Source organism: Gorilla gorilla, chromosome 6 (genome assembly GCF_029281585.2).
Source record: "Gorilla gorilla gorilla isolate KB3781 chromosome 6, NHGRI_mGorGor1-v2.1_pri, whole genome shotgun sequence".
NCBI lineage: Eukaryota > Metazoa > Chordata > Mammalia > Primates > Hominidae > Gorilla > Gorilla gorilla.
The window spans coordinates 94,947,217-94,960,701 of record NC_073230.2 but is presented as its reverse complement, the minus strand read 5'-3'; the positions used below and the strand labels follow the sequence as shown (position 1 = coordinate 94,960,701).

At 38.9% G+C, this 13,485-nt stretch overlaps 1 protein-coding gene across 1 annotated transcript; it reads right to left on the bottom strand.

Annotated features, from left to right (window-relative positions):
- Positions 1-3,178: 3,178 nt before the first annotated feature.
- Positions 3,179-8,808, bottom strand: TFPI2 (tissue factor pathway inhibitor 2). The gene is made up of 5 exons (XM_004045757.5): positions 8,417-8,808; positions 7,963-8,145; positions 6,856-7,044; positions 5,048-5,218; positions 3,179-4,683 (listed from the first exon to the last, which is right to left on the bottom strand). Exons 1-5 carry the CDS (start codon positions 8,502-8,504, stop codon positions 4,607-4,609), a joined length of 708 nt encoding a protein of 235 aa, XP_004045805.1. The 5' UTR covers positions 8,505-8,808; the 3' UTR covers positions 3,179-4,606.
- Positions 8,809-13,485: the final 4,677 nt, after the last annotated feature.

The window sequence follows — 13,485 nt, the reverse complement described above, 5'->3', positions numbered from 1 at the left end:
GGCTTAAAAAAAGTGTTCCTTAAAGTGCGATGTAACATCGATGTAAAGTGCGATGTAAGTTCCTTAAAGTGCGATGATGATTAGGATGTACATCCTAATCATCTGGAGTTGTTGTTTAAAATGTGCATCTTTGAGTGCCAACTCAAACCCACTAAGTAAAAACCCCTGGGCACAGGGCATAAAAGCCTGCTGTGTACCTGGCTCTACAGATGGTTCTCATGCACAAAATTTCAGAACCACATTGTAGAAAAGTAAAGCAGTATGACATGCTTTGGAAACTGCAGATAATTTAGTGCAACTGTATTATAGGTTACAGATAATAAGAGATGAATCTGGAAAAGAAAAGAATGTTATGGTACGTGCCTAAGAATTCTTAAATGACACACAAGGGGCTTGGACAGTATGTGAAGATTCCAGAGGAAACCACTGAAGAGTTTTAAGCAAAGGGGTAACCTGATCATATTTTTTTTCCAGGATTACCCTGGCATCAGTGTGGCTGACTGTATATGAGGCAGACATAGATTGGAAGAAAAACTCTGGAGTGTTCTAATTTTTCTGGTATAAGAAGAGGATTAGGAAAGGCTTACTTAGGTACACTTGGTGAATAATTGATTATGTGGATGAAGGGAGAAGAAATAATTTTGGATGATTCTGATACCCATGTTTGCCTGCTTCCATATCTAAGTTTATAACAATATATAGGGGCAAAAGATATTTTAAAGCTACAACTCTGTACTTTTCTACTTTTCCTTATTTTTATCACAGGACCTAAATTTTACTGGAAACATGAAGCTTATAAAGATAAGTTCCCGCCACTGCAGTAAGTCCATCAGGTCATAAGAAGGCTGATGAAGGATCAAGAGACATCCTTCTCACGTTGATTATTTTAGGTCAACTCCTTGGGGACACCCTAGAGATTTATCTCTAGATGCAACAGAGCTAAAATGTCTACAGACATTATTACAATATATGGACAGACATTCCATAGGATATTCTCTGACTGGATAAGATTGTTGGCTAAAAGTCTAACACGACTGTTGGGGGAGACAGCATGCACACTTGAGGGTGCTGTGATCCAGGCAATTTGGAGGCCTCCATTGCAGTTTCTATGGTTAAATATTGTGACAATGTGTGTGCACAGGGGACACATGAGTGATAGTCCAGGGTAATTTTAAAAATACTGTCTTATTAAAAGCCATCCCATTTCTATTTTGACTTTTTGTGTCACAGAATGAGACATTCCTTTTAACCACAGCTGTGACTTGCCTTCACATTGATTGTGGTAAGGAGGAATTTTCCCTTGACTGCAGAATGTCTTGTGACCACTTTATATATTTCTTAATTAAACTAACATGGCAGAGGTAATAGGGCATTAGAATAATTTTATCCAAAATATCTACTTCCTACCCATGCTGATCAAAGAGGTGCAAATGTAGGCTGAGTTGGATCCATGATCCCCTAAGAGCTTTGGCTACATGGGAGACGAAGGGAGCAAATACGAAATCCAGCTTCCCTTTGGGATTACTAGGAGCCCCCAGAATCCTCAAAGGCTCTGAATCATTCACTCTTCACCTCCATAACACACACGAGATCCTTCTCCTGTAATTATTCCCACCAAAAACAGTCATAAATTCAGGCCTTAACCAACCTTTTAATGGCATGCTGCTTTTTGTCATTGCTATCTATTATTTTTTCTTAAAGCACTGCCTCCTCTCTGCCATTTTTAAAAATTTTTATTGACTTGTATGGAGAAACCAAGGTATTTGTCCTGTAGAGTGCCCAACATTATGGATTTACTTTCCTTGGTTTCTTTTAACTTGTTCCTATATCCCCAGTATTTCTCTACAATCTGGCAATATGATAGTGATAGCTATAGGCTTGACTATCTTTGGGTTTACTGTGTTTTATTTCTCCAAGAATACTTGATGGGGAGGGTGCACTTATTATTGTATCATATCAGGAAGCAAATAATGTCTATGACTAAACTATTATGGATGTCAAAATGATCTGTGACTTCAGAGACATTAGCCTGATTTCCCATGAGACTGTCCCCAAAAACCTTTCTTTCATACAATTGTTTCAGCACCCAATGATGAGGGATGCCTATATTCATACTTTTGTTAGGAGTATTTCCTAACATTTTAATGCATGTATTAGGTGGAATTCTATGAATGACATCCATATACTATTTTCCCTGTGGTACAGTTTTTAAAAAATAAACAAAAAAAAGGATAAATGCTTTATTCTTTCTGTTAATTCATCGTTTTCAAATGAATGAGATAATGCCCTAGAAACCTCCAAAAGGTACCAAGGAGGTGAGTGTGTGTATATAATCATAAACTCAGATTTCTATATATTTATATACATTGTGGTCATTATTTGTTTTGATGGCCATATTGTCTCATTTTAGGTTAGTGGGAGCTCCTTAATATTGCTCTCCTGTTTTTGTGACATGATTCATTAGTCTTTGATAGCTTCCTTGATTTCTGGAGTAAGATGGCCCAAGCTTATCTTACATATTTCCTGCCCCAGACCTGGATTCAGCTATTCTCCTAAGAGCACTGGTTCTTTTTAGTGAGTAATAGTATGGAGAGACCACAGTCTTGATGTTCATTGTAACTACTGCTACTGAGTTGTCATTACTTCAAGGACTATTCCATGGAAAAGTGGGAAATACAGATTTTTTGATAGAGAAAATCAGTTATTAACTTATATGAATATTTCTAATTCCAATTTAAGTCAAAGATTTTTACTTAATTTCTTTCATTGTATACTTGTATCTCATTTTCTCTTAACACTGAAAATCCTGACTTCTAAAGAAATGTAACTACTTGTTTTCTTACAACATAGTATTCTAGATACAATAGGTTCAAAATAACACCAGTATTACCATTAACAATGAGACTACTAAATGCATTTTTACAGTGCACTAAAATCTCAGAATTCACTGCAATATAATTCATCCATGTAATAAAAAACCACTTGTAACTCCAAAACTATTCAAATAAAAAGTAATAACAAATTTAAAAATGCATTTTGAGATTTCTTCAGAATTTTTTGACCTTTATATTTCCCAAAAGACATTCTCATATTAATTTGTGAAGTCATTGAAAATAAGTATATATCTTTTGTGTAGTTTTGCCACTATTTGGTATTCAGTTGGGTTTGAATGCTTAAATACTTTTTCTTTTTTATTTAATTTTGATTATTAATTATGTCAAATATTTACATGGTCCAAGATAAAAACTATATCACAGGTATATTTACATAAATATTATCTCCACAACTGTCCACACTTCTGTTCCCTCCAAACCTCTATAGTTAAACATTTTTAATATCTTTAGTATCTTCTGTGATGTTTGTGTATATGTGTGTTTATTCATACTGTTCTAGGCCCTGTGTTTCTTATGTATCCTGGGAGTCAGAAGATATGCATATATAGATATTTTGCTAACTCCTCATCCATAAAATCTTCTACCAGTCCCTGACTGAAGAGTACCTGGTTTGCTTCTAGCTTTCAGCATCATTCAAAGTTCTCAGGCATATACCTATTTGTCAAAATAACTGGGATAAATTTTTAAATGAAAGATTGTTCAAGCAAAAGGTAAACGCATTTGTAATTTTGCCAAATAAGGGGCATACTTTTAAATATGTTAATCTTGCTATGAAAACATAAGAATTTAGAAAAATTGTTTTATTACAGAGAGAGAAAAAACCTATTTCATTGGAATGACCATATTTAATCAATGATAATTTACTGGTGAAATTTAAATTATTAAATTTATGCACGGTTTCTCATGCATGGTTTATATAAATAAACACCTTAAACAGTATAAACATTTGAAAAACTTTACTTTCCTTGGTTTTTTATAAGTTTAGTGGTCTCCAACCCACAATGTCTTAGGAAATAATTTAACAATAGGAAAACCCTTAAAACCATCTATCTCTGTGTAAACACAAACATATACATGTGAGTGGGGATTGGTAGATAAATAGATAGAAATTGCTTTCCCAGAGGAGAACATTTCTGGCTTTAATAAATTGATTAGCTTTTTAAATCAGTCAAGAAAGTTATGATCTTTTAAATAAATCCCCTTATTCATTCATTGTACTGCAATCTAACACAATAAAATGGGAGAAATATTTTTAAAGTGTTGTTAATCTGCAACTTTGTCTTCTTGGGACTAAAATATAATCCAACTTTCAAATGCAAAATGAGTTTTATTTGCTAGTCCTTTTTATTCTCAAATATGTTAAAAGCACATGATTATATTGTCTTATGTTGTTTCAGTTATGATCCTCTTCTGAAATCAGGAATACAACCCCAAGAAATGAGTGAGTCATATTTGCTTTTATATCTTATGCATTGCAAGAATTCAGTCTCACAAACAGTTGAACCATAAATTAAAAATGGTAGACTCACATTTGAATAGCAGCTAGTTATATATAAAAAACATCCAAATTTTTTAAAAAGTGACTTGTATTAATAAAAACTGGTGAATAAATCACTAATGATTTGTTTCCTCATGCTGTCATATTATTCTTCAGATATAACCATAAAGGCAAATAAGCCATAAAGACAAACAAGATGACATATTAAGAATGTTTAAAATTGCTTCTTCCGAATTTTCCGGATTCTACTGGCAAAGCGAAGCTTTGGCATCTTCTTTTTCCTTTTCAAAGCTAAAATCAATAAAACAACAATGAAAATCATACATCTCCAGTCTTCAGGCTCACTATAAATCACTATTTCTGATAAGGTTATTGAGCTCACTTCATCTTATTTTTAAGGACTGTGAAGTCAAAACTCATTATACACTCAGTTAATAATATTTTACCATTAAGATATGAAGATACAGCTACTGTCTACTGCAGCTAGCCAGTAAAAGCATTTTGACAAAACTGATTAACACTATGGAGATACTTATGTAGAAGTAGTCTAGAAACGGCAATTTGCTATTAGTAAAATGGATAAATAAAAATATAATTTTTCTGATAAGTTATTTATAAAGTTTATGTAAAGGTGGAATAAGAAAACATTCACTACCTTTTGCACATGCACGTTTGCAATCCTCCCTGCTAACAAAGTTATTGTCATTCCCTCCACAGCCAGTATAGGTGAAAGCATCACAGGTTCTGTATCTTGGATTAAAATAATAGCGAGTCACATTGGCAGAGCACAGTCCCTCATCTTTTGGACTGTAGCAAAATGATGGAACTTTATAAAAAAGAGAAGAAAATTAGAAATGTTATAATACCAGAATTTTTAAATTATGGTGATTACTGAAGTAACTGAAGAAAATCTAATCCCATAGAAGCCTTAGTCTGAATCCAAAATATCATACTAAACCTTTAAAAAGATGTGCTTCAAATTGCAGGTAAGCTTACATGCTATATTTTGGTAATTCTAAATTTTTGTAAACTGGATAGAATTTCTTCTGAAGCTACATCTTTGTATCCTTTAAATGTAAAAAGAAGTTAAACCCAAATACCAGATATGGTTAGGTAAAAATGGGGTAAGTTTCAAGGACAATATGTGGCATGATTTGGTAAATTTTGTCGTGTTGGTAGTTTTGCTTTAATGTTTTTAACAGCTCTCATTCCATTATTAATCAATAATATATGCATACTAATTTCCAGGTAACCACTGGGGCAAACATTTATATCTATGCAAACATTTATATCTACACAAACAAGAGAACATCCACAGTAACCATCACCACATTAACTCAAGATTTTGCATATTCAACACAGTACAGCTATAAAGCTTTATCAAATTCTCTGCCAAAGGAAGTTTTCCTTGTTTGTTGAACTTTTCAAAAATCTCTGTGTCTGGGGGAAATGCCTGTATTGTCTCCCTCTGCAAACATTAAATACTACTCAAGAGACTGTCATTTCAAGGATTCAGGGGTGGTGGTGGGAGAGGTAACACATAGATAGGACAGAAACGTGTGGAGATGTTTGTGCTGCAATTTGCAATTACTGAAGAATACAGAAATCTAACCGAAAACTTTAGAAAGAAATTTTCAAGTTTCACCATCTTAATTCTGTATATATTCCACTATCTCACATGTATAACTGATTGTGTACAAATCTGAGGTCATAACATTCATTAATGAATACTTTAATCTTTTATGCATAAATTGAGTAGCTGAGAAATAGTTCTAAAGAAACAATTCAGGGCTGGGCGTGGTGGCTTACACCTGTAATCCCAGCATTTTGGGATGCCGAGGTGGGCAGATCATGAGGTCAGGAGATCGAGACCATCCTGGCTTACACGGTGACACCCCGTCGAAAGAAAAAAGAAAGAAAGAAAGAAAAGAAAGAAAGAAAGAAGGGAGGAAGGAAAGAAAGAAAGGAAGGAAGGAAGGAAAGAAAGAAAGAAAGAAAGAGAAAGAAAAAAAGAAAGAAAGAAAGGAAGGAAGGAGAGAAAGGAAGGAAGGAGAGAAAGAGAGAAAGAGAAAGAGAGAAAGAGAAAGAAGAAAAAAGAAAAAAAAATTAGCTGGGCATGGTGGCGGGCGCCTGTAGTCCCAGCTACTCAGGAGGCTGAGGCAGGAGAATCGCTTGAACCCGGGAGGCAGACGTTGCAGAGAGCCGAGATTGTGCCACTGCACTCCAGCCTGGGCGACAGGGCGAGACTCCGTCTCAAAAACAACAAATCAGAAGAGGCAGAAAGCAAAAATTTGAATCATGGCTTTGTCACTTTCCAGTCCTAAGAACTTGACAAGTCATTAACTTGTCAAGGAATGTGAAATCATGAGAATGCACACGTTAATTTCGCATCAAATTGAGTTTTTTCCACCCAAATGTCTTTTCAAAAAAGTGAAATAGAAATGCCATAAAAATCGTATTTACTTTTCTTTGGTGCACAGAAGCCCATACAAGTAGCTTCATCTGGAAACCTGTTCTCAATCCGGTTCCGGTGACACCCACCGGATAAGAATTTTTCACATGTCATGGAACTTAGATTAAAGAAATACTTTTCTGTGGACCCCTCACACTGGTCGTCCACACTCACTTGCAGCCGGCAAACTTTGGGAACTTCTAGGAAAAGGAGGGTAATAGAACAATGTTAGTCAAAAGTAGCCTTCTTATTAATACTTTTAAACCATCACTGTATTTTCAGCAACATTTTGTTGGGGGAGAGAAGTTGTATTAGTGTTGGGATAGTAAATACCCAGAATACTCCCATGAATCCAGATATTTACTTTTTTTTTTTTTCTAACAGTGTATTCAGAGCTGACTCAGCTGTGATGTATCTTTCAAGTTCAGTAGAAAGACTTTTCTCTGGGTGTTCTCTGATTGTACATATGCAGTGAATCAAAGCTTATTCACATGAATACGCATTTTCCCCTGGCTCAGTTCCTTGAATGGAAAAGCCCCATGTTCTCTTACAGGCCTTAACCGATATAATTTAAAAATTAAAAATAAATTAAAATATAACAGTATTATGAATCTCCACCATATCCCGCAACTAATCCAACACATGTTTGGGTATCGGGACAAAAGTAGAGTTATATAATGAGCTAAGTCACACTTCAATAATAAAATCCACTAAAAATATTTCAGATTGATGGATAATCGACAGAAGGAAATGATGTACTCCAGGAGAGATAAGAATCATAGGTTTGGAATTAATGAAAAATACAGAGAAGCACTTACGTTGTACCTAACACGTTATTCTCTTGCATTTATTATACCCCATGGTGAGGGAACAAATCTTTCCCTGAGTCCGCACAGGCACTGAATTATGATCAGTGTCAGTTGGGAGACAGGAAATGTGTTAGTGGTTGTAAATTTGTGATTACTTTTGAGAAACTGAAAACCATGAGGTCTGCTTAACACTTGAGAAAACCCAGGCTAAAACTTCCTGTAGAAAGCGAGACGTGGGAAACTGGCGAAGTTGCTACCAGCCGCCGGCGCAAGGAGCGCGAGAGTCCTGGGTGCGCCCAGGACACTTACTTTCTATCCGCCAGCAAGCCTCGTCGCAGGCCTCCCAGGTGTCGAAATTGTTGGCGTTGCCCTCGCAGCCCCCGTAAAGGAACTGGCGGCAGCTCTGCGTGTACCTGTCGTAGTAGTAACGGAGAAGTAGGGCCCGGCAGGGTCCGTAGTCTAGGGGCAGGAGACAGATCTCCGCGTTATTTCCTGAAGAAGGGGCAGAAGGAAAGCAAAAGACAGGGAAAGTGGTCAGGCGTAGCTCCTAGGAGGAAAGAGCATCCCGCGGAGTTCTGTCCCCTTCCGAGCGGAGGGGCCTCTGCCGAGAAAGTGCAAACTTGGGAGCGAGTCCCCCCTGCCAGCGGAGCGCGCGGCAGGGACCTGGAGAAAGCGAGGCTTGGAGGGCGCCTACACGGGGCCCCATGGCCCGCTGCGCCCTCTCCGCCGGTTGGGGAGAGAGGCTCCTGGAGCGGCCAGATACCTGTTGGCTCCTGAGCAGCATCGCCCAGTGCAGCCTCCGTCAGGAAAAGCAGCAGAATCGACAGCCCCAGGGGGCGAGCGGGGTCCATGGTGCAGGGGGTCGGGCGGCCCGCTGGGCCAGGCGTCCGAGAAAGCGCCTGGCGGGAGGAGGTGCGCGGCTTTCTGCTCCAGGCGGCCCGGGTGCCCGCTTTATGCGGGGCGAGCGTCCGGCCGACCCCCGCCGGGGCGGAGCCTGAGGGGTGGCTGATTCATGCACGGGGACTGTCACCCCGCCGCCCCCGCGCTGCAAACTGTGTAAGAGGGAGAGGAATTCCCCGCCAAGTTGAAAAGTTGAACCTGCCTCCCAAACTTTCTCCTGTAGTCCAGACGGGGACGCCCTGAGGGAGCGTTTGTGTCAGTAATGGGAAATCTGCAAGCTAGACGGAAATGACCTGCTAGTGATTGCGCTGTAAAGAAGCCGGAATCCACCTCTTGAAGGCATGAAGTTCAGGTATTTGAAGGGCTGGTGGAGAGAAAGTGCGGAGTTCTTGGGTCAGAGCGGAGCGGGATTCGTTGCAATGGACCTTCAGATTAGATTAGAAATGTAAATAAGTGTATATTTATATTTATACACACAGATTTCAATCGAGTTCTAATTTACATTTAATACAGGCTTATAATATATCGTAGGTGGACAGTTTGATAAATTTTGACAACTGTGTAACCACCAATAAAGAATTAGAACATTTCGGCTGGGCGCGGTAGCTCGCGCCTGTAATCCCAGCACTTTGGGAGGCCAAGGCGGGTGGATCACCTGAAATCAGGAGTTCGAGACTAGCCTGGCCAACATGGCGAAACCCCGTCTCTATTAAAAACACAAAAAATTAGCCGGGCGTGGTGGCGGGCGCCTGTAGTCCCAGCCCCTCGGGAGGCTGAGGCAGGAGAATGGCTTGAACCCAGGAGGCGGAGGCTGCAGTGAGCCCAGATGGCGCCACTGCACTCCAGTCTGGGCGGCAGAGTGGAACTCCGTCTCAAAACGAAGAAAAAGAAGAAGAAGAAGAAAAAAAAAAAAAGAGTTAGAACATTTCCATCACTCCAGAAAGCTCCTGCAGACTTTTTCCTAAATCAGTCCTTCCATCCTTAGGCCAGGGGCAAACACTCTTCTCATTTCGATTACCATAGATTAGATTTGCCTATTCTTGAATTTCATATAAACGGAATTATAAAGTATTCACTGTGTAGTATTTCTTTCTCACACTTCCTGTTTTTGAGATACGCCCAGGTCATTGCATCAATAGTCTGTTTCTTTTAATTCCTGCGTAGTCCAAGGTATGAATTTACCAAAACGTATGAATATCCCACAATGTATAAATATGTTGCTGTGTGTATCAATAGTCTGTTCCTTTAAATCATTGAGTAATATTCTAATATATCACAAATGTCTTATTACTGGAATTCGTGTTGTTTCTAGTTTGTTTGGGGGCTCTTATGAAAAAAGCTGCTTTGTGTGGACCTGCAATTTTTATTACTCTTGGATAAAATACTTAGAAATGTTAGACACTGCCAAAGGATTTTTTCAAGATGATTGTACCATTTTACACCCCAACCAAGCATGTGTGAAGCTATGTTTTTGTATGTAGCTATGTTTTTGGAGATGAACCATAGCAGCCCAGAGAGACAGCCTTGGGGAGTTCTGAAGATTTGACCAGATCAGTGTATTCCCACACATTTCCTAACGTCAGTACATCCATTAAAGTTCCCTGTTCCTTTGACATATTAGCTTGTGATCTACTTTTTTTTAATACAAACAATTACCTACAGTGAAATTTTACATAAAATATTAAAGATATTTTTGAAGACATTTTAATATACTTGTCTTCCCTTCCCCTTTTCTCTTGTTGTATTCAACATTCTCAAGTAAATAATTATTCTTGACTTCTGAGGATACTGGGGGTAGTTTACAGAAGTTCTCTTTCAAGTTTTCAGGAAGCCCTGAAAAGTATAGGACACACTTGCTCAAAGTGGGTTAATAATCTGAGGTATTTTGCACATTATATCCTTGTGCCAGTTTTCAGTCATTCTGATGTCATGTTACAAGGTCACAGTCCTAGGAAAACCAGCCTGATCTGGAAATGCTGTCAGCTTTGATTAGCAGATGTCTATGATTAAGAATGATAGTTGAAACTATAAGGATAAATGTTTAATTATCACCTCTCCAGTAGGGAAAAAAAAATGGGATGGGGATGCTTTGTATAGTTAACTGATATCTGTGGTGTAAATGCGCTCACTAAGGTCAATTTCAAGCTGCCACTGCAGAATCACTGAATGCCAAGGTGGGAAAAGATCTCCAAGAGCCAGAGCTCCCCATGGCCAAAATCTGTGTGAGCTGGCTCTAATGCACCAACCACTGAGACAGACAGCCAGTTTTGGAATGACACATTCAGAGTAAAGTCAGATTAGACCCTCCCAGTTCCTTCAAAATATTATTAGGGGAGGGAATTTTACCACTCATTTACCGAGAATCATATTCAGGAGAAAAGTTGACTCAACTTCAAACTTACCTATATCTATCTTCTGAATAAAATTAAATATATCTTTAAACTAGACTAAAATAAAATTCAAAGACTGATACTCAGTTTTCATGGAGCACTGACTACTGCCATTTCTCTTTGTTCTCAGGTGCTGGACACTTTTTGATTATCTTTTGCTCATACAAAAAAAAAATGAACCACTGGACACAATGGCTCCTGCTAGTAATCCCAACACTTTGGGAGGCTGAGACAGGAGGATCGCTTGAGGCCAGGAATCAGAGACAAACCTGGGCAACATAGTGTGATTCCATCTCTACAAAAAACATTTTTTTTAACTTAGCTGGGCATGGTTGTGTACACCTGTAGTCCCAGCTATATGGGAGGTTGAGATGGAAGGATTGGTTAAGCCCAGAAGTTTGAATTTGCAGTGAACTATGGTCGTGCCATGGCACTCCAGCCTGGATGACAGAGTGAGACTCTGAATCTGACTAAAAAGAAAAAAAAAAAAAAGATTAGCCCTTTTGAATCAAGACAGACATTTTGGGAAATTGCATGGTGCCATGGAAAAATAGAGTTGGAATTCAGAGGATACCTGGATTTTATTCCTTGCTACATTGGACAAGTTACTTAAAACTCTCTGAGCCTCAGTTTCCTTTTCTAATAGATATAATAACTCTACCTCGCAGATGTGTTATGAGGATTAAATGGAAAATGCCTATGCATTCAAAGATATTGTTTTAGCCCCTCACACAATGGCACAAACTTCATCCAGATCATCCCATATCCTACTTCCCATTGAGAGCCTTGGCACACAATTTTGAGATGGAGCATCAAACTCCCATCAGGAAACAGAGCAACATGAAATGGCCTTATAGAATTGAAGCCCATGGCCTTGCTCCTGTCAGCTCTTCTCTTAACTAAGCTCACAGACCACCTCTCTGCCCATGAAGCTGTCACACTTTCTGGTAGTCTCTTCTAGGGAAATGAGCTTCAAGGGGATTTCAGAGCAGAATACTCAGCCCACTCAAGGATGCTGTATAAGGCATGTAGTGGAAATGGGAGGGGCGCAAAAACAGGCCTCTCACCCTTCTGTGGTGTGGTCTGTAGATGCAGGTTGGAATCAGTCCCGAGAGATGCTCTAGAAATGCTGGTTTCCTTCTACTTTTCTATGCCAAACAGGGTGCATCCTTAAAACCTCTATGACCATGGATGGAGAAAGGAGAATTAAAGAAGTGGAATTGGCAGAAGTTTGAGATTACTAACCCAGGTTATTACAAAAAAAAAGTATTCCTCTTAATTGCGTAAATAATTGAGTATTTTTATATCCATGAAAAAGACATCTTCCAATATAAGGGTAATCTAAATTTCCTGGAGACTACTTTGACGTTACTGAATTTACATTTAGAATATTTTGGAAGGAGCAACATGACCACCACAATCAGCCTCCAAAGGGATGTCATAGCACTTCCATCTCCTTAATCCAGTGTCTAGGCCAAAATGCTGCCTCAAGGCTGAGGAAAGTAATTCCTTTGTCCAAAGTCAACAGGAAGTGCAAGGCTAGAGATAACTGGGAAAAACAGTCATCCAGATTGATTTGTCATTGCTACACCAATTGACAATTAAATTGTCTGTGGCTAACGACAAAGGCTCAAAATAGTCTAGAGTTCTGTAAAAATAAGGCATGGAGTTGTTGTAATTTGAATGCCGAATGGAACTATAAGTATGTTCACTTTACACAAGTGTGAACTGAGATCTAGAAAGGTTAAGCATCTGGTCGTGTTTACCTGCCACGGTTGTTGGCAGACCTGAGACTAGAATCCACAGTTCTGGATTCTTAGTCCTATATTCTTTCTATCACACCTAGACCTAAGTTCTTTCTACCATACCAAGACCTTAAAGCAGAATATGAAATACCAGAATTTAAAAATGCGAAAGCTGCAGTGAGTCCAGGAGCGCCTCTGCATGTGTCAGATTGCTGCCTCTGATCTTTCTCACCACCACACCCCTGGACCCCACAACAAATGAAGTTGATTTTGACCTGTTTAGCCACTCCCATGCCTTGAGTATGATACTGTATCCTCTGAGAGCCCTGCCGTCTCGGTAGGTGAACCAAGAATTTAAGAAATGGACTGTGGCAGATGGTCTTCCTCTCTCTCAGACACCTTAGAGAGAGGGAGCATGTCTGGCTTATGAGTGAATGATGAGAATTAATTGAGCCCAGTGATTTCAGGATACATATTATGTAACATAGGTATTTAAGGAGTTACACTGATAACTCCTTAATAAACAAAGACAGTTTTTGCTGCCTCTTAGTTTAAGCCCTGCCAAAATAAAACTTGAAATGAGTCCAGCTGGCACTAATGAGTTTACACATCTGCTGAGAAAGACAGTTAATCTCTTCTGAGCAGTAAATGGTCATGAGGGTTTTGCTAAAGTTTAGGCAACTCCTTCACCAACTAGGTATTTTTCTAACCAGCTGGGCCATGTAAGAAACATTTATTCTAATGCACCCTCTGTCAGGCACAGAGTGCATTTGAGAGTGCTATATAATAAGATGAAG

Excerpts from the sequence above, each read along its gene's own strand:
- TFPI2 (XM_004045757.5), bottom strand. The coding sequence starts at position 8,504 with ATGGACCCCGCTCGCCCCCTGGGGCTGTCGATTCTGCTGCTTTTCCTG. Across the intron at positions 7,045-7,962 it reads GGCTTGCTGGCGGATAGAAA|AAGTTCCCAAAGTTTGCCGG; the intron begins GTAAGTGTCCTG and ends TCCTTTTCCTAG. Across the intron at positions 4,684-5,047 it reads CAAACGTGCATGTGCAAAAG|CTTTGAAAAGGAAAAAGAAG; the intron begins GTAGTGAATGTT and ends TATTGATTTTAG.